The 21,584-nt window shown below is 45.6% G+C and overlaps 1 protein-coding gene across 2 annotated transcripts in view; it reads left to right on the top strand.

The window, feature by feature from the left end:
• The window catches only part of KIF21B (kinesin family member 21B), a 1,412,490-nt gene that overhangs the window by 1,178,398 nt on the left and 212,508 nt on the right, over positions 1-21,584 (top strand). For both annotated transcript variants that reach the window (XM_044076606.1, XM_044076607.1), the window contains exon 23: positions 10,436-10,496. In XM_044076606.1, the coding sequence (XP_043932541.1) occupies positions 10,436-10,496 (61 nt within the window). The remainder of the gene's footprint in view (positions 1-10,435; positions 10,497-21,584) is intronic.

Below are 21,584 nucleotides of genomic sequence, written 5' to 3' on the forward strand. Positions count from 1 at the left end.
TAAGAGCCTTTCTTCTGTGGTCAGTGCTCACTCTACTAGGGCTGTGGTTTCTTCTGGTGATTTTTTCAAGGGTTTGAGTACTAAATCTGTCCTTGAGGCAGCTGCCTGGTCTTTGCTGCATACCTTTACCAAGTACTACAAGTTGGATGTCATATCCAGGGCTAAAGCTGTTTTTTGTAGGGCCATCCTTCCCAGAGGGCTCTGCAGGGCCTTCCTCTCCATCTTCTTCCTGTGCCTTTGCACTCCATCTTGTTAAGAATACTGCAGCAGTGAAATGGAAACACATAGTGCAGCTGTGTAAAATCTTACCATAAAAGTAGATGTCCTCTTCACTGTTGCAGTATTCACTACCAGTCTCCTCCCCTCTGGTCTTTTGTCCCTCTGGATGTGTGTTACCTTCTGATACCCTAGGACAGGCGTTCCTCCTGGGGCTCACAATTTTAAGGATGATAAATCCAGATGTCACCTTTATGCCCTGTGGCTTGCGTGGGGAGCATGCATGTGATGTATGGTGTATTGTTCACAACCAAAAGGTTTTGGTGTACTGGCTGGACATTGGGGCCACCCTTGGCAGGGGATCCCTCATGTTAAGAATACTGCAACAGTGAAGAGAAGGACATCTACTGTTATGGTAATATTTTACACACAAAATATTACACAAGTGTACTTTCTGAATAAACAACATGACATACAACACTCTTGGGACTAATCTAGACCTTTAATTTTAAAGCTACATGGTATGCTATTTGCTGCTAGCTTTCGTAACGAATTGGAATAGAAACTACACATTTATTTTTTTACCAGGAGCTTTGTGTGCAATTCAGCAGGAATGTCTGTCAACTCTCGAGTCTTCTATACCTCTTTCATTTTGTATAGATCCGTAATAGAGTTAGCTGTTTGTTTCAGCTCTGAATTTTGGAAGATGCTTTGTTTCCACAGTTACATATGCAGTGGAGGTCTGCCCTAAGTGTAGCAGTGTCCTTTGACCTTGAGTATCACCCTCAATCCCTGCAGCACTGTGTGCACAGCAGAGGTAGCTTCATTTTTAAATGCAGTGAATTCCCACAATCTCAAATGTCCATTTTATGTATAGTTTCATGTACTGCTTTCAAGTATTTCCTATGGCAAATAAGTGCATTTTTTTCTTTTATTTAATAATGCTTATATTTGTCTTAATTCAGTATGGCGATAGCACAACTTTCTTCCCTTCTAAAAGAACAGTTACATTTTTCAGCATGTTATAACTTTTTGTACCCCCACGCAAATATGTTCCTAATACATTTCAGATGTTACTCTTAAAACCCCCTTGAATTGGATTATATTTGGAATATTAAATCCTAAATTTCAGTATAAATAGCATTTAAGAATGTTTTACACTTTGTTTCTCGAAATTTGACATTTTTGATGATTGGTTTAGAGTCTTAAAGCTGTGTATTCCAAGCAGCTGTTGTATTATTGCACACACTTGTTATTTCTGTGTTTCTCTAAATATAGTAAACTGTACCTACTCCCTCCATTTCAGACATAAAAGGTGCTATGTTGCCTACAGAAAGGTGCTGATTCTTTGGTGCAGAGATATCACATTGACATTAGTAACCATACAAAGAGCTAAGTCTTTAAAGCAGCTGTGGACCTTGTGAACAGTCTTGACAATCAAGAATGGGATGTACAGTTAGTGCCCGTATAGGCTTGGTAAGGCAAAGGAGGGAGTCGAGGAGTAGAATGACAGGGGAAAGATGGTGGTTAACCATGAGGATGGAACCCAGGTACTGTGGGCAATTAATAAGAGATGGAGCACCTAAAGTGTTGGGAGGAGCCAAGTGAAGAATTTAACTTGGAGCAAACAGAAACAATCAGATACATGGGTTTTAGTTGGAGAGTATGTGAGGGACCATAGATGACAGGCACAGATTAATAGGCCAGAATTCACTGACTTTGAGCTCAGAAAACGGGTGGCTTCCAGCAAAAGGTTGATTACAAAGTCCTATAACATTTTAATAAGTTGTGTGGAGAGTTGATAAGTTGAGATGGTGCTGGGCTGCCAGCCTGGAGATCTTTGACTCCCCAAGAGTGGAGAGATATATGTATGACTCCTTAAAATTTAGAAGATTCAGAATGTTCGTCTGCACAGATAAATTTTGTTCTGCCCATTGGTTACATAAGATGTTCTCTCATGAGTGAAGCATGCTAGTGAAAGTGTTGATTGGGAGCTTATTTTTTGGGGATGCAGTAGTCTAGCAGACTCGGAGTTGCAACTTGACTGTAAACAAAATACAACCCCCAGAAATAGAGTACAATAGGGAGGTGATGCTACTAGGCTGGGGTTATGGCCATGCTGATTGAAATGTCTGTCCTTGCTTTGATTCCTTAATATTGGTGGCAAAGAAATGTGTGCTGAGGAAGTGGAGTCTGGAAGAGAGTCAATAAAAGTTGAAGGCTGTGATGCAAGACTTGATGTAAAAGGGATAGTGAGACAAAGAGGTGATGGTATTTTGAGCAAACACGTGAGGAATGTGCTCTCCATTTCTGCTGAGCTCTTCTGAAGTTAAAAATGAAGTAAAAAATCAAAGTGAACATCAGGCTGAGTTACGCCGGTGTGAATTAAACCTATTTATTTGTAATGCAGTCTAGATCTGAACTGGCCACCTACTGATGGCTATCAAAGCAACATGCATGGGGACTGCACATTCTGTATTGTCATACTGGTTTCACTGCTAAATGCAGTATTGAGTATTAAAAGAAAAAATGGTTCTGGTCCAAAATATAATAGAAAAGCTTCCTAAAGTGGGGTACGCTTGTTTTTTGAGCATAGCTGAAATATGATGAGCTAAAACAGCAAGTGTTGCAAACTTTAGATGTGATAGTGTTCAATCTCGCCGTTTGTTCTTACACATGGGTTCGGAGCCGATCCTCGGCTCCGTGTCGGCCGCTTGCAAGCTCTGCATCGAGAAGAAGCTCGAGACAACCTAATACCCACAATCCCTCTCTGCCTTTACCTCAGATCTAGTTTGCCGCTGCTGCGTTCGCATCACTGGGATCTAGCTCGAGCAACTTCAGATAAGGAATAACTTTTATTATTGTTATTTTTGAGAAAAAATTATTCTAAAAGTACTATTTGGTGACATAGTGTATGTGTGTGTGGTAAGGTAGAAATACTCGGTACCGTTAAAGTTTAATTAACTTGTTAGAGTTTTTCGGGGCCTTCCACCCCTTACTCGATTTTGACAACTGGACTGACTTATATATCGGATTCGACTTTTTTTACTGGATTTGTCTCTCTACTGGACTTGACCTTTTTTCTCTTACCTGTTTTTTCTTCAAGATGTCTGAGAAAATTAAATCAGGTTTTAAACGTTGCCAGTGTGGCCAAAAAATGTGAGTTACTGACAACCATAGTTCCTGTGTCTACTGCCTTGGCCCTCTCCACTTACAAGAGGACTGTTCAATTTGTCACTCTTTTAGTGGGAGGGTCATGACAGATAGGCACAGGAAACTCATGGACAGGGGGTTATTAAAACCTTCCTTTCAGGAGGCTCTGGATGCTTCAGACCAGGCATCCAAATCCTCGAAGGAATCGAAGACGTCGGAGCCCAAGTCATCGGCTCCGAGCTCTTCGAGTAAAGTTAGATCACCGGTTCCACAGACTTCGGGGCCGAGTGTTCAACTGTTGTCAGTTCCCGAGCCTCGAGTCTTGGAACCGGTGATGGAGCTCCCTCCCTCGACACTATTGAGGTCGGCTCCGTCTTCGGTTCCTTCGACCCGTTCTTCTTCTAAGCTCTCTGATGTCGATGTGGATCATGTGGTGCAGAAGTTATTGGAGCATTCGGCCCTATCCAAACTTATTTCGGTTTCCACCCAGTTGGTGTCGAAACTTGAAGGCCTCCCATTGTCTCCATCCATTCCTCCTCCGAGACCTGTCCAGTCTTTGGAGCCGGAAGAGGTTGATCTACTGATTGTGGAGCCTTCGGGTCCAGAACCGTCCTTTTCTCGGTCTGTTCCTCTCACCTCGACTCCGTCGGATCCGGTACCGGAGTCTCGGAGCCGACGATCTGTCCTTGGTTCTGGGGCCAAGAGTCGAACCGACGTTTCAGTTCCGACTCTTCCCCTCGGGGCCTCGGCGCGGATCGATTTGGCTCCGTCCTCGGGGTCGATGCCTGTCTCGGGGATTCTTCCCATTTCTTCGGAACCGGGAGATTCTTCGACTCGGGACCCGGGGGCCTTCGATCTCATGAGGAAGGTGTTGTCTACCCAGACAACCACATCAGTAGAAGCAACCTCTCCTCCCCATAAAGGGCCGTTATCCTCCTCTGCACCCACGGCTACATCCAAGCGTCGAGCACCGGTGTCTCAGCCACCCCTGGAGGGTGCCCCCTCTTCCTCGGAGGCTTCTTCGGATGCTCCCCACGAAGAAGTCCCTAGGAAAAGATTGTGTAAGAGGAGACACTTAGATTCTCCACAAGAATCTTTGACATCCGATACTGACTTGGATGAGTCAGAAGGGTCCCCTAAGTCACCTTCAGAAGATGTCTCTTTTCTGACATATTGGAGATCCTGAAGCAGAGAGGTGACTGGCAGTCCCTTCCCCCTTCTGAGGATGAGTCAGTATTGCTGAAGGCATTTGGTGCTCGCCCTTCCTCCTCCTGGGTCACTCCGCCTTGATGAATTAATGGAACTTATTGCTCAAGGGCGTGGAGGCTCCTGACACAGTGGAACCAGTCCCTAGGAAGCCTAATAAGTATATCACTGCACCCCAGGACAAGACTTACTTAACAAAGGAGTTCCAGTGGACGCTATGGTGGTGGCAGCGCCACGAAAAAGGAGATGTCGGAATCTTCCTCATCTGTCCATCCCCTAATAAAGATTCTAGGACTATGGACAGGTATGGGAAGCGCATTTTAGTTCAGCGGCTTTTTCCATGCGATCCCTGAACTACTTGACCCACTTTACACGACTACAGAGGATCTAGTCAAAGAGTTGGGCGATACCCTCCAGGGTACTACAGATGCTGCTGTCTCAGAGAAAGTGACAGCGCAACTTAATACCCTTGCATCCATTGTGAACTCGTCCATGAGGCTGATCTCTTACGCAGCGAAGGTTCGAGTAGGGCAGCAGCTTCAGCGATTGCTCTTCGCAGACAATCCTGGATGCGCTTATGTTCATTTTATGAAGCCTTCAAGTCTTCCTTTACTAACGCCCCATTTGACGGTGCCACTCTTTTTGGCCCCAAAGTAAAGGAGACCCTTACCCGGTGTGAGCAGGAGGGAAAGACTCTGTCTGCTGTCGGAGTCCGTTTTTCCACCCCATCCAGACCGTACCCCAAAGGGCAACGTGGTGGAAAATGTGGTTTCAAAACCCCAAGGATCTTTCCCAGGCACACAGGGTGATGCCCCTTCTAGAGGCAGAGGGAGGGGCAGAGGTGGAAGACGCCGCCCTGGTGGCAGAGGGGTCCGCAGAATCAAGGTGACAGGGATACACTCCTGGTAAACCTTTCCAGCACTCCTGAGAGGAGGCCCGACTGTCCTGCTCTGGAGGCAGTCGGGTCGCTAGCTTTATACCCTCAGGCCTGGCAAAACATAACTACAGACAAGTGGGTAAAAGCGTGGTTACCAGAGGTTACAATATACCATTTCTATCCTATCCCATTCCAAAGAAAAGACTCCCAGATGTGCCCCCATCTGAGAGAGCCAGCAGCTATAGAAATTTCAAAGCTGCTAGAAAAAAGAGTCATCCAACCAGTCCCAGCGGACCAAAGAGGATTCGAAACTTACTCAAGGTTCTTTGTAGTTCCAAAGAAAACAGGGGACTGGAGGCCCATTCTGGACCTAAGCGACCTCAATACCTTCGTCAAGAAAGAAAAGTTCCGAATGGTCACGCTTCAATCGATCCTTCCATTCTTACAGAAGGCGACTGGATGTGCTCAATAGATCTGAAGGATGCATACTACCACATCAAAATGGCCAGGGCATCCAGAGATCATTTGCGCTTCCGGCTGGGTGCCAGTCATTTTCAGTTTCGAGCCCTGCCCTTTGGTCTGACCTCAGCCCCAGGGTCTTCACCAAATGCATGGCAGTGGTAGCGTCTCACTTGACGCCTAGGATTCCAGGTGTTTCCGTATCTGGACGACTGGCTCCTTTCTGCCACCACCCAGCGTCAACTAGTACAGGCCAGAGACTACACTCTTCAACTGTGTGTTCACCTCGAATTTCCGTAAACTTCGAAAATCCTTACTACAGCCATCACAGCGTATCTTATTCATAGGAGCGGAATTAGATACACATCAGTTAATTCTAAGACTTCCTCCAGAAAGGATACTTTCACTTCAGACTCACATACGTCTTCTTCTTTTGTCCAGGAAATCCCCAGCAAAACTGGTACTGAAGGTTTTGGGACTCATGTCAGCTTCTCTTATTGCAATACCCTTGGGAAGACTGCACATGAGAGTCCTACAATGGCTACTGTTTGCACAATGGTCGTTCCAACAACTACCTCTGACACACGAGATTCTTATAACGAACACATGCAAATCACACCTAGACTGGTGGCTTCAGACTTGCAACCTTTCCAAGGGGAGACCATTTGTGCTACCCGCTCCGACAGCTACGGTGACCACGGACGCTTCCCTGATAGGGTGGGGGGGCATCTTTCAGGGACAGACAGTCCAAGGCGAATGGACCAATTTAGAGTACAATCTGCACATCAATGTTCTAGAGTTGAGGGCAGTGTTTCTAGCGTTGCAACACTTTGCTCCCCTTCTTCCTCTGGGAACTATTGCAGTTCAGACGGACAACATGTCTGTAGTCTGGTACATAAACAAGCAAGGGGAACCAAGTCCTATCAGCTATGCAGAGAGGCCATGAGAATCTGGCAATGGGCGGAGTCCATGGGTCGCTTTCTGATAGCAACGCACATCCCGGGGTCATCCAACGTCATAGCCGACAGGCTGAGCAGAGCAATACTGTTACCGCACGAGTGGTCCCTAAAACAGTCAGTTGCGAAAAAGATTTTTCGCACGTGGGGCCAGCCTTCCTGCGATCTGTTTGCGTCTCCAATGAACGCCAAATGCAGGAGCTACTTTGCCCTATTACCCCCTCCAGGGGAAGTCCCCAGGGGCGCACTGATTCACGATTGGCCCCCGGGTCTCCTGTACGCATTTCCTCCCTTCCCCCTGATCTCAAAGTTTCTCCAGAAAGCCAACAAACCTACACAGGACAATAATCCTCATTGCCCCATTCTGGTCTCGTCAAATTTGGTTCCCCTTCCTCATGACACACTGCATTCGGGGACCCTGGATCCTGGACCCAGAGCCAGATCTATTGACTCACTCGTCAGGGGCTCCCCACCCCTCGCTCTTGTCCCTCCATCTAGCAGCTTGGCTGCTCCAATTCCCAACTTAGCCAGGTCTGATCTTCTTTCACCTGCAGTTCAAAATATATTAGTGGCTTCTCATAAAGCTTCCACTACTAAAACATATACTAGTAAATGGAAGCGCTTTGTATTCTGGGCGAATACACAGCAAGTGGACCCTGTTATAGCTCCTTTGAATAAAATATTAGAGTTTTTAACAGAATTGTTCCATCAGGGTGCTTCTCCTGCCACATTAAGAGTTCAATTGGCTGCCATTTCTAATTTCCATGTGGAAGAATGTGAGGCTCCAGTTATGGCCCACAGACTTTGTAAAGCCTTTTTAAAAGGGTCTTTTCATATTAGACCACCAATTAGATCTCCTACGTCACCTTGGAGTCTAAACTTATTATTATCTAAGTTGATGCTGCCCCCCTTTGAACCAGCCTCCTCTTGCCCATTAAAATTTTTGTCGTGGAAGACTCTCTTTTAGTAGCCATTACATCCGCTAGGCGGTATCTGAACTTCAAGCTCTCTCCATTAAACACCCTTATTTGATCTTTCACTCTGACAGAGTTTCTCTTCGCACTAATTCATCCTTCCTTCCTAAAGTTTGTTCTATTAACAATATTAACCAGTCCATTGAATTACCCACTTTCTTCAGAAATCACTCCAATAAAATGGAGTATATGTTGCACAAATTAGATGTCCACAGACAACTAAGGTTTTACTTGGATAGAACAAAAGATCACAGGAAATCTGATCAACTTTTTGTAGCCTTTGCTGATAACAGAAAAGGAGTAGTGGTTACTAAAAGAACTCTTTCTAAGTGGTTAACTGATTGTATCATCTATGTCTATGATTCTACAGATCAAACTCTTTTGCACAAACCCAAAGGACATTCCACAAGGTCAGTGTCTACATCCCTGGCTCATGCAGCTCGCCTACCACTAGATGCTATTTGTGCGGCTGCTACTTGGTCTAAACCACATACATTCATTTCTCATTATAAGGTAGACAAGGTTTCTAGGGACAGGGCAACCTTTGGTTCCACTGTGCTCAAGAACGTCCTTCCGTGAGTTCCTCAGGAACAAGGAGCTAGGGACGCTACCCATGTGTAAGAACAAACGGCGAGATTGAACACTATCACATATAGAAGTTATGTCCTTACCATAACGTTCCATGTGGAGTGTTCATCTCGCCTTTGTTCTTACATTCCCACCCTCCCACCCTTAGGAAGAACGTTCAGTTTGGTGCCTGGTCTGGGGCATTCTGCTTCTGCATTGCAGTTGTTGTATATATAGTTGGCATGTATACATATATATATATATATATGTATATATATAGACTCTTGGTTTTGTGCATATGTGTATATTGGCATGAGTGTTTCTCTCTCTGACTGCTGGTTTACTTGCAAACTAGATCTGAGGTAAAGGCAGAGGGGGATTGTGGGTATTAGGTTGTCTCGAGCTTCTTCTCGATGCAGAGCTTGCAAGCGGCCGACACGGAGCCGAGGATCGGCTCCGAACCCATGTGTAAGAACAAAGGCGAGATGAACACTCCACATGGAACGTTATGGTAAGGACATAACTTCTATTTTTTTTATATCACATCTGTTTGAAAGTTTAAGGAAACAGTATGCCTTTTTAGTCAGGCCTTTAAGTGTACCTTACTGAACCTCTCTGTTCCCCTTACCCTTTCATCTTTTTCATGCCATTTCCACATTTGTCTGCATTAAATCTCAACTGTCTTTTCGAAAGGACTTGGTCAGCCTTTCCAGTTCATGCCTTAGATTTCCTCTGAGATACGTACCTTTGTTTCATGAGTGAAGAGATCACTCCTGTTAGAGTTGGTAATGTCCAGCTTGAGGACTGCAGGACCCCAGGCCTTGCACTGTGCAGTATTCCACTTGTCACTTTTTCCTCATTTCTGACATTTTGTCAAACCTCCATTCTCTATATTCTGCTATTCAACCTCCCAGGATTCAAGTTCCTCAGTTTTGCTTCCATTTTTCCTTTCAGCCCATTGTGCTGGACATAAACTCCAAGTTCAGGTAGATGCATGCCTGAGAGTACTTATCTGTCAAGTTCATCTGTAACCCAGTCATAACACTGGATTATGTTGGAGACTGTCTTTCTTCTCGGCAAGAAGAAATATTTGTTTCTGTCCTGGGGATTTCTGTATTTTAGTAAATAATCTGCCTTTCTATCACAGTTCTGTGTGTGACCTGTCAGTACTGCTCTGTTGCTCCTCAGGCACTTGGGCAGTATCTAGTGATCTATTGAAAGCATCTTTCAGGGGATGTGCCAATGCACTTCCAGATTCTTGAGGGCCCTGGAGGGTAATCCCTTTTGTCCCTTGTCTTACCTTTAGAGAAGCCAGTTCTCTAGCAGGCTCATCCTGGTCTGTCCTGGTAACTGTCCACTGTAGTCTCCACTTCACGCTACAATCCCTGTCAACATAGCACCTTCCTCTTGCCTCCTTTTGTAAAAAAATAAATGAAGTAATCATTCAGTCCCTCTGCCTTTCCCCAGTCTGCTGTGCTCTCCCTCCATCCCTCCTGTTGTGTAGTCTGGCCAGGTCTGCTCCCCCCCCCCCCAACTTCAGTTTTTTCTGTTGCATACCTAAACTAGCCTTTGCTCGCTTCCTTAATCCCATCTTCCTTTCATCTTTTCCTTTGCTGTCCTCACCTCCTTTGTTGCTTTTCTGCTTGCCGGATTTTACTCAGCATTCTGCCTCTGTCTAGTTTCTTCTGACTGTTATATTTATGCTCTGTGTTTTGTTACATTTGCTTCATCTTTCCAGGTAGTGACCATTAATCTTTGCTCCCTTCTGCCTCCTCTTCCAAACCTTATCAGTAACCCTTGAGTGTGACATTCCTGACAATTTCCATAGCTTGTTTACTCCCAAAGATTGTCACCAGTCCCTTAACTCATCATTGTTGCATTTTTCTGTGTGAAATTCTCATTGCATACAACACATATGGAAGTGCTATGGTTGGTTATCTGTATATCTGAGTTATTTGTCTATGTAGATTATAGTCTCTTTAGGTTGTGACCCAGGAGCTTACCTTTTATTCTATCCCTTGTGACAGAGAATGGCTACGTGAGCACTGATGAAGACGTGTCCGAGTTCAGCATGGCATCGGAGAGCAGGTAGGTAAAGCTTAATTGCTCTGTTATGACTGTGTTATGTGTACAATGTTACTGCAGGTATTACGATGGCTAGGTAAGTTATACATTGGTTGTAAAGTGCTTCAGAGTCAATATGCCATACTGAATGTCTGACAGATCAAGGCATATGTTGCAGAAGCACTATAACTGGAAATGAGAATTACCAGGTTTTGTTTCAACTTTTCTTTCATTTTTTTTTCTGTTTTTTTTTTTTTTTGCTCTTTTGGAGTTGCTTTGTTACAAATATCATTTGAACTTAATTGAACTCATCCCTTAGTTCTTGGGGATTTGTCTGTGCTGTAGTTAGGCTTATTTTAAAGTGGTTCTTGTGTTAACTTTAGTATATTTGAAAATATTTATTCTCCAATTGCCTGAATAATCTAACTGCTCACCGAGATAAACAAGTTCAGTGGGAATAAGGCAGATATTTTCATCCTGAATAGAGTGCCAGCTCATCACAAGGGACACACGCAGAGTGACACAGCTGTCTCTCTCATGAACAAGCACACAAACTGACGGCCATTTGTAGACCCATTTCAGGTATGGTACATCTTTGGAATGTGGGAGGAAACTGGGTTATCTGGTAAAATCACTTGGAACACAGTGCGGAGTTGTGAACCCAAGACAAGGTCCATCTGGAAGAAACAAATGCTACAAGATGCCAGTGCTAACCACTGTGCCCCTCCCTGTCTTGGAATGGTGTGAAGCACCAGTGCTTAACCACTGTGCCCCCCTCCCAGTCTCGGACTGCTGTGAGGCAGCAGCCCCCCTCCCAGTCTCGGACTGCTGTGAGGCAGCAGCCCCCCTCCCAGTCTCGGACTGCTGTGAGGCAGCAGCCCCCCTCCCAGTCTCGGACTGCTGTGAGGCAGCAGCCCCCCTCCCAGTCTCGGACTGCTGTGAGGCAGCAGCCCCCCTCCCAGTCTCGGACGGCTGTGAGGCAGCAGCCCCCCTCCCAGTCTCGGACTGCTGTGAGGCAGCAGCCCCCCTCCCAGTCTCTGACGGCTGTGAGGCAGCAGCCCCCCTCCCAGTCTCTGACTGCTGTGAGGCAGCAGCCCCCCTCCCAGTCTCGGACTGCTGTGAGGCAGCAGCCCCCCTCCCAGTCTCGGACTGCTGTGAGGCAGCAGCCCCCCTCCCAGTCTCGGACTGCTGTGAGGCAGCAGCCCCCCTCCCAGTCTCGGAGTGCACTAAAGATTACTTTAGAAAGGTTCTGTGCCCTTTTTGCAGTCATAGTTATATGATGCAAAGTACAGTCTTGTAAATGCTTCCATACCTGAGGTGTAGTTAGTAAATTAAACTGATGGTCAGTTTTTATTGAAAGAAAGGCAGAAGTCCATCATGGCTAATTAACCGTATTATTGTCTCAGGGAATTGACCTCCTTAAATCCCAGCTTACTGTCTTGAATGCTTTCTGTGCATCAGGACCCACCAACAACAGTATTTTCTTACTCTAGATCAGCATAATGTTGTCAAATGTTTGCCTCCCCTCCAGAAAACTATATTGATCTGTATCAGTTTTGTCAATACCTTTACTATTTTATTAGTATAGACATAAACATTTGATAGTTTAACATTAAAATAGGTCTGTAGGAAGCTGGGTCTGACACATTTTTATTATCTTTAAGTAACAGCCACCACAGCTTTCTTCCAAATAAAATACTGTTAAATAATCTTCAAGATCTTTGTCAGTTTCTTCCCTTCTAACTTCCAGATTTCCACAGGCATGCCATCTATTCTTGGAGACTTCCCTGAACATTGATTGTACATAATCATTTTTATCTAATCACTTCTATCTTAACTATTAGTTGTTGAGCCTCATCTTCCTCTAACCTTGGCATAATTAAGTTTTCCATAAATACTTCCATTTGTACTCTTGCTTGGTTTCCATATTTCCCTGTTGAATGCAAATTTTAATAAAATTTCTGAAATATCTGCAAAACCCGTACAGAATATCTGGTTATTTTTCTTGTTGTAGGCTGCCTAAGTTTGGAGACATTTTCTACTTTTTGTTTCCTAAGTAGTTGTACTAAAAGTTTTTGTGCTCTGAAGTTATAAAAAAACAGTTGTTTAACAGCCGTATTTCTAAACTCCTGCACATCACCCAAATACTCCTTATTTTCTCTTAGCACTTTGTACTTGCAACTCCTCTTGTTCTGTTTGAGTACCCTTTTTCTACAATACTTAAATCTTTGTTAGCCCTCTAAATAATTCATATTATTTAACAATGTTTCTGTTTTATTTCTACCTTATTTAAACTCCATTTTAATTGTATCTTGCTCACTAGTTATCACTTCTGAAGCAATTTCTGTTTTCCCTTAATATCTTGAGTAATTTCCACTACCCTTTCCTTAAATTTCACTGTTTAACAGGGAGGTGGGGAAGCACCAGTTTCTCATTTGTACTTCATTACCTTGCATTTTTGTCTTGGTTATTAGCACATGATCTGAATTTAGTTATTGGATGTGTCAAAGCTTTCAATCAATTACACATATTTCTGTGAAATACAATTTCTGTGTAATGTAGTCCAGTTATTGGACCTTTGGGAATAATATACAAACTCTTGCAGAGTTGCTACTACTGAATTAATTTCTTATGTGACACCAGTGCACTGGCCCAGTAATCAAGGAGCCTCAGTCCTCAACACTAGTACCAGTGAGGAGCGTGCACATTGGGAAGGATAACCAGTACACACACAGTAAAGTACAATTTAACACCAGTGAGGGGGTGCACATTGGGAAGGATAACAAGTACACTCACAGTAAAGTACAATTTAATACCAGTGAGGGGCGTGCACATTGGGAAGGATAACAAGTACACACACAGTAAAGTACAATTTAACACCAGTGTGGGGCGTGCACATTGGGAAGGATAACAAGTACACACACAGTAAAGTACAATTTAACACCAGTGAGGGGCGTGCACATTGGGAAGGATAACAAGCACACACACAGTAAAGTACAATTTAATACCAGTGAGGAGCGTGCACATTGGGAAGGATAACAAGTACACACACAGTAAAGTACAATTTAACACCAGTGAGGGGCGTGCACATTGGGAAGGATAACAAGTACACACACAGTAAAGTACAATTTAACACCAGTGAGTGGCGTGCACATTGGGAAGGATAACAAGTACACACACAGTAAAGTACAATTTAACACCAGTGAGGGGCGTGCACATTGGGAAGGATAACAAGTACACACACAGTAAAGTACAATTAAACACCAGTGAGGGACGTGCACATTGGGAAGGATAACAAGTACACACACAGTAAAGTACAATTTAACACCAGTGAGGGGCGTGCACATTGAGAAGGATAACAAGTACACACACAGTAAAGTACAATTTAACACCAGTGAGGGGCGTGCACATTGGGAAGGATAACAAGTACACACACAGTAAAGTACAATTTCTCTTAAGAGCACAAACAGATCACAGTCAGTCTGGGGCTCGTTTCTCCCTTTCTGTCCAGATCTCCAATAAGACTCCCCACTGCACAGCTATAGGGTTCATATCTCTGCCAAGTATTCAAGCCAAAACCTTCAGTCCCCCCCCCCCCCGTCCAACCAGTGCTTCATGTCCCTACCCAAGTAGCTGACACAGACACACTTTGTGTATTTGTATATAAACGAAATATCAGACACTCCTAGGGAAGGCTGACACAGGTTCTCCAGCTATGCCTCCTCCTGACAGGCTATAAGGTAGTAGTCACTGCTATCAACTAATCTTATCAGCTACTAATGAGGCCCTTCCCAAAGGGTGACCAATTTCACTGTGTAATATTACTGTTATCCAAATAGTAAGTGTGACTGAGCAGCAAGACTATTGGAGTGGCTTGGACAGTATCACCAAATACATGCAAGTAACTCTCTGAGACTAAATTATCTCTACACAAAACAACCACCGTTGAAAGGTTTAAAAATATTTAATAATAAATAATCAAAACACAAGACAGTACTTATTACTTCAACACAGTGCTAATCAAGAGTTTAGAGATCACAAGAAACATTTAAAACAATATTGTAGGATATTCCGACATAAATATAGAAAACAGCTAGGCTAATCTGGATATATTTATTTATTTATTTTATTTTACATTTGTTGACTGGGATAGTCCGCCTGGATACATGTCCATTTTCAGCGGAGGCCCGGGGAGAAAAGCTCCAAGATAATGATACACATTGAACATTTAGTAAATGCTAGTTCAAGCAGATTACAGTCATAAGCAATACCAGCATTTAGCACATATAGTACTTATTATAAAACACTTTACAAAACATAACATGATTTTCAAAGTTAAACATACATAACATTACATTCAGGTTTAAGACACACTGAGCAGCAGTTATACAATTGACCCTTCCTGAAGTGGAGTGGTAGAAAAAAGTTAGAAGTAGTTGAAGGTAAGGCACCTAAGAAATAGAGAGGTCACTAGTCCCGGTTAGTGCAAGGACATAACCAATGAGTTTTGAAGTATTTTTTGAGTTTGTTTTTGAATTGAGTTAGTGAGGATTCTAGGGTCAAGTCAGCTGGGAGTCTGTTCCATATATTTCCAACAGAGTTGGCAAACAGAGTGTCCCCAGCTGAGTAGTTGGATTTGTATGTTTGAACTAGGAGTCTAGTGGATGATTGCAGTGGCCGGGTGCTGGTGTTGGGACTGATATTTTTCGTGCAGGTGTATTTTCTGGTTGGTAAAGGACTTTATGTGCCACTATTTGCTGGTTGAACTGCAGTAGGCTTGGCAGTTCAAACCATCCTAGGTGATTTAGGTTGTGATAGTGGCGTGGGCTGTGTCAGTAGCAAATCTGGCAATTTGGTTATAGCAGGATGATAGTTTATTAATATCGGTTTTGTTTAAGTTAATAGAGGTGAGGCATAGAGAAGAGTTGATAGCAGATGGGAACGGGCAACTGCAGTTCTAGCAAGTGGGGTAAGGAAATGTTTGATTTTGTAAAGAGAGCCAAGTTTTTTATTAATGGTTTTGATAATTTGATTGATATGCGCATTAAACGTCTGGCTATCAACTATAACACCCAGTAGTTTAGTTTTGGCTTCTGGGGAGATGATAGTGCCATTGTTAGCAGTTATGTTGAAGGCTGGCAGGGGGTCCTGCATGTGGGGGAGAAGAGGAGCAACTTAGTTTTGTTGGGGTTTAGGATTAGATGCTGATTGGAGAGCCATTTTTCCACTGTATTGAAGGTAATTTGGGTTAATGTGAATAAAGTAGCTGGTGAGGTGTCAGAAGAAATCAAGGTGGAGTCATCCGCATATTGAATGCAGGTGGTATCTGGGATGACTGAATGAAAGTCATTGATAAAGATGGAGAAAAGAAGGGGTCCTAGTATCGAGCCCTAGGTGATGGGTAGGCGAGATGATAGCTTGTCCTGCCATAGGACTGCATGTTGCCTGCCCTGCAGGTAGGATTGAAACCATTGGAGTGCATGGTTGTTTAAGGAGAAGGCTTTCAAGGTATTTATAAGCATTTTGTGGTTAACCATGTCAAAAGCCTTGGAAAGATCTAGAAAGAGTGCTAAGGATAGTTTGTTATTATTGTGGTTGTGGTTAATGACGTTAGAGAAAGAGATGAGGGCAGTAGTAGTACTATGGTGTGGCTTATAGTCATGCTGAAAGCTGGACAACAGCTTCTGTGTGAGGTAATGCATGAGCTGTATGTGTACACACTTCTCCATAATTTTAGCTAGAGGTGACAGAATAGCTATGGGTCTAAAGTTTGATTTTCCATATAGTGGGTATAGTAGCTTCAGATATAGCTCTGTTGATCAAAATAGAGATGGGGTAGGCTATGGTGTCAGCAACCTTTTGCAGATAGTCTATTGGGAGGAGGTCGGCAGCCAGGGTGGTGGGTCTTAGTTTCTTAAGTAGGGCGTGAATAAGTTGAGTAGGAACAGGTTGGAAGGTAAAGTATGATGTTATGTGATCCTATCTCGCCTACATTCTGACTGATGGGTTCGGAGCCGACCCTCGGCTCCGACTCGGCACGCTTATGCCAAAGAACGAAGTCTCTTATTGGCTGAGCTTACTATATCCCAGGATGCACCACTACCAGTCCCCCAGATCTCGTTTGCCGCTAACAAGCAAAGACGTGGTCTCGAGCTTGGCTGAGCTAAGTAGTGTTTTTTCACTTACTTTCCTGTCAGGGATTTCCTAAAATTACAACAAAAAGCTGTTTTAACAGCTATCTCGTGTTTTTGTGTATGAGTGAATATTTTTTGTAAAATATTTGTGGTGATTGCATATTTTCTGACTAGAGGACCACTTTGAGTTGAAGGGCCTTCATCTGTCAGTCAGTTGTCATTCAAGTCCCGTTTTATTTTAGGGGTTCTTGGATCCTTTTAGTTATTTTTTTATTGTGACAGTCTTTGGTTAAAAAAAAAAAAAAAAAAAAAGAAAAGAAATTTTTCTGTGATAGTGTGTTTTGTTTTTGCTTGTTCACTAAATTGGTTGCCATAATGTCACAGGCTCCTAGGCCTTCAGGTTTTAAGAAGTGCACTAAGTGCAGTTTCAAAATGTCAATAACAGATGACCATTCTCTCTGTGTGTACTGTTTGGGCGCCAAACATTTGCAGGAGTCCTGTAGCGTGTGCCGCTTTTCCTCGAGGGTCCTCCAAGAGAGGAAAAACAAACTTATTTTAAAAGGCCTTATTAAACCCTCATTTGAAGAGGCATTAGCTTCCTCTCCTTCTCCTGCAAAGAAGAAAAGGGCGTCGGCTCCGACCAGCCCGTCGGAACCGACCGCCAAAAGACATAGGCAGGCTTCTCCTTCGGCTCCACGGACTTCGGAGCCGAGGGCGGAACGGTCTGCCTCGATGTCTCCAGCCTTGACTCCTCTGGGTTCGGAGCCGACGGCTGGGGCCTCGAGAGGCTGGTCACCTTCATCGGCTTCACTGATCTTGGAGCCGATGAAGGTTGTCCGCTCAGACACTTCCTCCTCGGCGCCGAAGCCCTCTTCGGCACCGATGAAAATTGGTTTGGACACTCCTTCGGCGCCGATAATTATCGAGTCGATTCGGAGCCGGTCCCCTAGTCCCTTGGAGCCGTTGGAGAGGCCTACTCGGACCCGTTCGGTCTCTTCCAGGTCATCAAGGATGTCAGATTCGGACATAGACAGGGTACTCCAAAGACTTTTCCAGTCCCCAGTCTTTCAGAAATTAGTTTCGGCTCCGACCCAATTGGCTTCGGAGCCGATAGCCCATTCCATTGCCATTCCTCCTCCGACCGCTTCGGCTCCGTCGGAGCAGGTGCTGATGGAGCCAGTGGAGATCCTAGGGTCGGCTCCGACCCTTACTCCAACCCCAGCCTTCGGGTCGGAGTTTTGCACACGGACTTCTTCGGCCGGGCCCGGGGGTGACGTTTCGGGGCCAATGCAATCAGTTCCAAGCCTCCCTCTCGGTGCTTCGGCCGCGGGACTTCCGTCTGCTATCATGGCTCCGGTGACTGGACCCTCCCAGGATTCTGGGGGTCCGGCCTTCAGAGCTATGAGGAGTGCCTTGGCCAAATCTTCTTTGGCCATCTCTACAGCTTTACCGTCACCTTCCCTGGGCATGGAGACTGGGTCTTTGGCAGTTCCCCTGTCTCTAGGCAGCGGAGCCCCGGGGCCTGAGGTTACCCCCACTGGGGGTACCCCTCCTCCTGAGGGTCTTTCGGAGTTGTCTTCGGAGGAGCCCCCAAGGAAGAGATCGTGCAAGAGGAAGCACGTAGACTCCCCCGATGAGTCTCTTACATCGGACACTGATCTTGATGATGCGGAGGGGTCCCCAAAGTCATCCTCGGATGATGTCTCATTTGCAGACATTCTAGAGATCCTCAAGCAACGAGGCGGCTGGAATTCCAAACCCCCCTCCGCTGATGAGTCGGTGTTCCTCAAGGCCTTCGGGGCTCAGCCCTCCACCTCCTGGGTGTCTCCGCCCTTCGACGAGCTCCTAGATTTGGTTTGTCGGAGGGCGTGGGAACATCCAGATACTGTGGAACCAGTGCCTTCTCGCCCTAACAAATTTTTGTCTGCCCCACCCGAGAAGGAGTTCTTAAAGGCGTGGCTGTAGATGCCATGGTGGTGGCATCTGCTACCCAGCAGGACGTGGCAGAGGCTTCAACGTCCGTCCATCCTCCTAATAAGGAGTCTAGGAGCATGGACCGGTACGGGAAGCGCACCCTGAGTTCAGCGGCCTTTACTCTGAGGTCCCTGAATTATTTGGCACATTTCACCAGACTACAGAGGGATCTGATCAAGGAGCTCTCAGACTCCCTCTCAGGTAACCTACCTGAGCAGCTAGCCCAGTCGGTTGGCTCTCAGTTGGCTACCCTTACCTCGATTTCTAACTCGTCCATGAGACTCATTTCATATGCGGTCGAAGGGGCGGGCAGAGCGGCAGGCACAGGCGTGGCTCTACGAAGACAAGCCTGGCTCCGTTTGTGTCATTTCGCGGAGGCCTTCAAGTCTTCCTTTGCCGACGCTCCCTTTGATGGGTCCTCTTTGTTTGGACCCAAGGTAAAAGACACTCTTACCCGCTGTGAGCAGGAGGGAAAGACTTTATCTGCCGTAGGAGCACGATTTTCCACTCCCTTTCGGCCTTATCCCAAGGCTAAAGAGGAGGGAAGATGTGGTTCCATAAATCACAGAAATTCTTTCCTCAACAGCAGGAAGATTCCCCTTCCAGAGGCAGAGGAGGGGGAAAATTTTCTGGGAGACGCCGTCCCAGAGGCGGCAGAGGCCCCCAACGCTGGAGACCCATGAGTCCTTTCGTGGCTCTTCAGCCTCCCACACTCCATGAGGGATTGCCCGGCTGTGCTGCTCGAGCCAGTCGGGTGCCGTTCCAAGCACCTAAAAGCCTGGGAGTCTATTACTCAGGACAGCTGGGTGCTTCGGATTATTGCCGGAGGTTACACCATTCCCTTCACACGCCCACCCCCCCCGTCCAAAAAACTCCCGGACCCACCACCCAGTCAAAGGGAAATTGCAGCCGTAGAAGCTTCAAAGCTGCTAGAAAAAGGAGTCATCCAACCGGTCCCCACAGACCAAATCAGATCCGGAAATTACTCAAGGTTCTTTTTAGTGCCAAAAAAGACAGGGGACCTGAGACCCATTTTGGATCTCAGCAAACTAAACCGGTCCGTCATGAAGTCCAAATTCCGAATGGTCACTTTACAATCCATTCTCCCATTGTTGGAGAAAGATGTTTGGATGTGCTCCATAGATCTCAAGGACGCCTATTATCACATACCGATACATCAGGCGTCCAGGAGGTATCTGCGCTTCAGCCTGGGAGACAGTCATTTCCAATTTTGTGCACTGCCCTTTGGTCTCACCACAGCCCCCAGGGTGTTCACCAAGTGTTTGGCAGTAGTGACTGCTCACCTGAGGAGTCTCGGATTCCAAGTGTTTCCCTATCTGGACGACTGGCTCCTAACTGCCACCACCAGGCATCTACTACTAGAGAACCTACAAGCCACCATCTCCTGGGTGCTTCCCTGGGAATTACATTCAACTGGTCAAAGTCTGTCTTGCTGCCTTCTCAGCGCATAAGATTCATAGGAGCAGAGATAGACTCAAAATTAATGCGAATCTTCCTTCCTACCGAAAGGATACAAACATTACAAGATCAAGTCCGAGCCCTGCTTCTAAGATCCAAAGCCCCAGCCAGGATGGTCCTGCAACTTTTAGGTTCAATGTCTGCCACGGTTCTCCTAGTTCCTCTGGCAAGGTTGCACATGAGGATTCTCCAGTGGCTATTATCGACACAATGGTCTTTTCAGGATCTCCCCCTCAATCATCACATACTGATTACAGAAACGTGCAAACGGGACCTCCGCTGGTGGCTTCTGCCATCCAATCTGAATCAGGGAAGACCCTTTGTTATACCCCCTCTGGTGGCCACCTTGACAACGGATGCCTCCCAGACGGGGGGGGGCATTGTCTGGGCAGGTCAGTTCAGGGTTCTTGGCTTCCAAACGAAACATTTCTCCATATCAATGTGTTGGAAATGAGGGCTGTACTTCTGTCCCTACAAGCCCTCCACAAGTTTCTCCCTCAAGGCATTATAGCCATCCACACAGACAACATGTCGGTGGTCTGGTATCTAAACAAACAGGGAGGGACCAGATCTTACCCCCTTTGCAGAGAGGCCATGAGGGTGTGGGAATGGGCAGTGGCTACCAAGCGCTTCCTGGTAGCGACCCACATTCCAGGCAAATCCAATGTATTAGCAGACAGACTGAGCAGGACTATTCTCTCTCCTCACGAGTGGTCTCTGAACAAACAGTAGCAGCTCAGATTTTCAAAGGTGGGGATTCCGTGCTGCGACCTGTTTGCAACACCACGAACACGAAGTGCAAAGGTTCTTTTCCTTGACCCAGCGTCAAGGGGAGACAGCTACGGATGCTCTAGTCCAACCTTGGCCAACAGGACTGCTTTATGCTTCTCCTCCGATTCCACTCCTCCCCAAAGTCATCCAGAAAGCTTCCCAATTGGGGTCCACAATGATTCTAATTGCTCCGTACTGGCCTCGTCAGGTATGGTTCCCCTACCTACAGAAATATACCCTGGACGGTCCTTGGTTCTTGGATCTAATTCCGGACCTTCTGGTTCATCAGTCGGGACAACAGCACCAGTCCCTTCACACTTTGAAATTAACAGCTTGGCTCCTCCTCTTCCGACTATAGTCAGAAATCACACCTTGGACCCGGAAGTTATTCACATTTTATCTTCAGCCCACAAACCCACCACTAAGAAATTGTATCACAGTAAGTGGAAGAGGTTTGCTATCTGGGCTCAACTCAGAGGCTTAGACCCTATTATTGCCCCAATACCAGAGGTCTTGAAATTCTTAACATCCTTGTTTAATCAAGGATCTTCAGTCTCTACTATTAAAGTCCAACTAGCAGCTATCTCCAAATTTCACGATTCCATAGACCCACCGTTGATGAGCAGCAGATTATGTAAAACTTTCATGAAAGGTGCTGTGCTTTTAAGACCCCCAGTTTTCCATCCTGCTCCTCCGTGGGATCTTGATTTGGTACTTCGTGCCTTAACATCTTCCCCTTTGAACCGGCTGCTAC

Source organism: Protopterus annectens, chromosome 7.part0 (genome assembly GCF_019279795.1).
Source record: "Protopterus annectens isolate FY-2018-M chromosome 7.part0, PAN1.0, whole genome shotgun sequence".
Classification (NCBI taxonomy): domain Eukaryota; kingdom Metazoa; phylum Chordata; order Ceratodontiformes; family Protopteridae; genus Protopterus; species Protopterus annectens.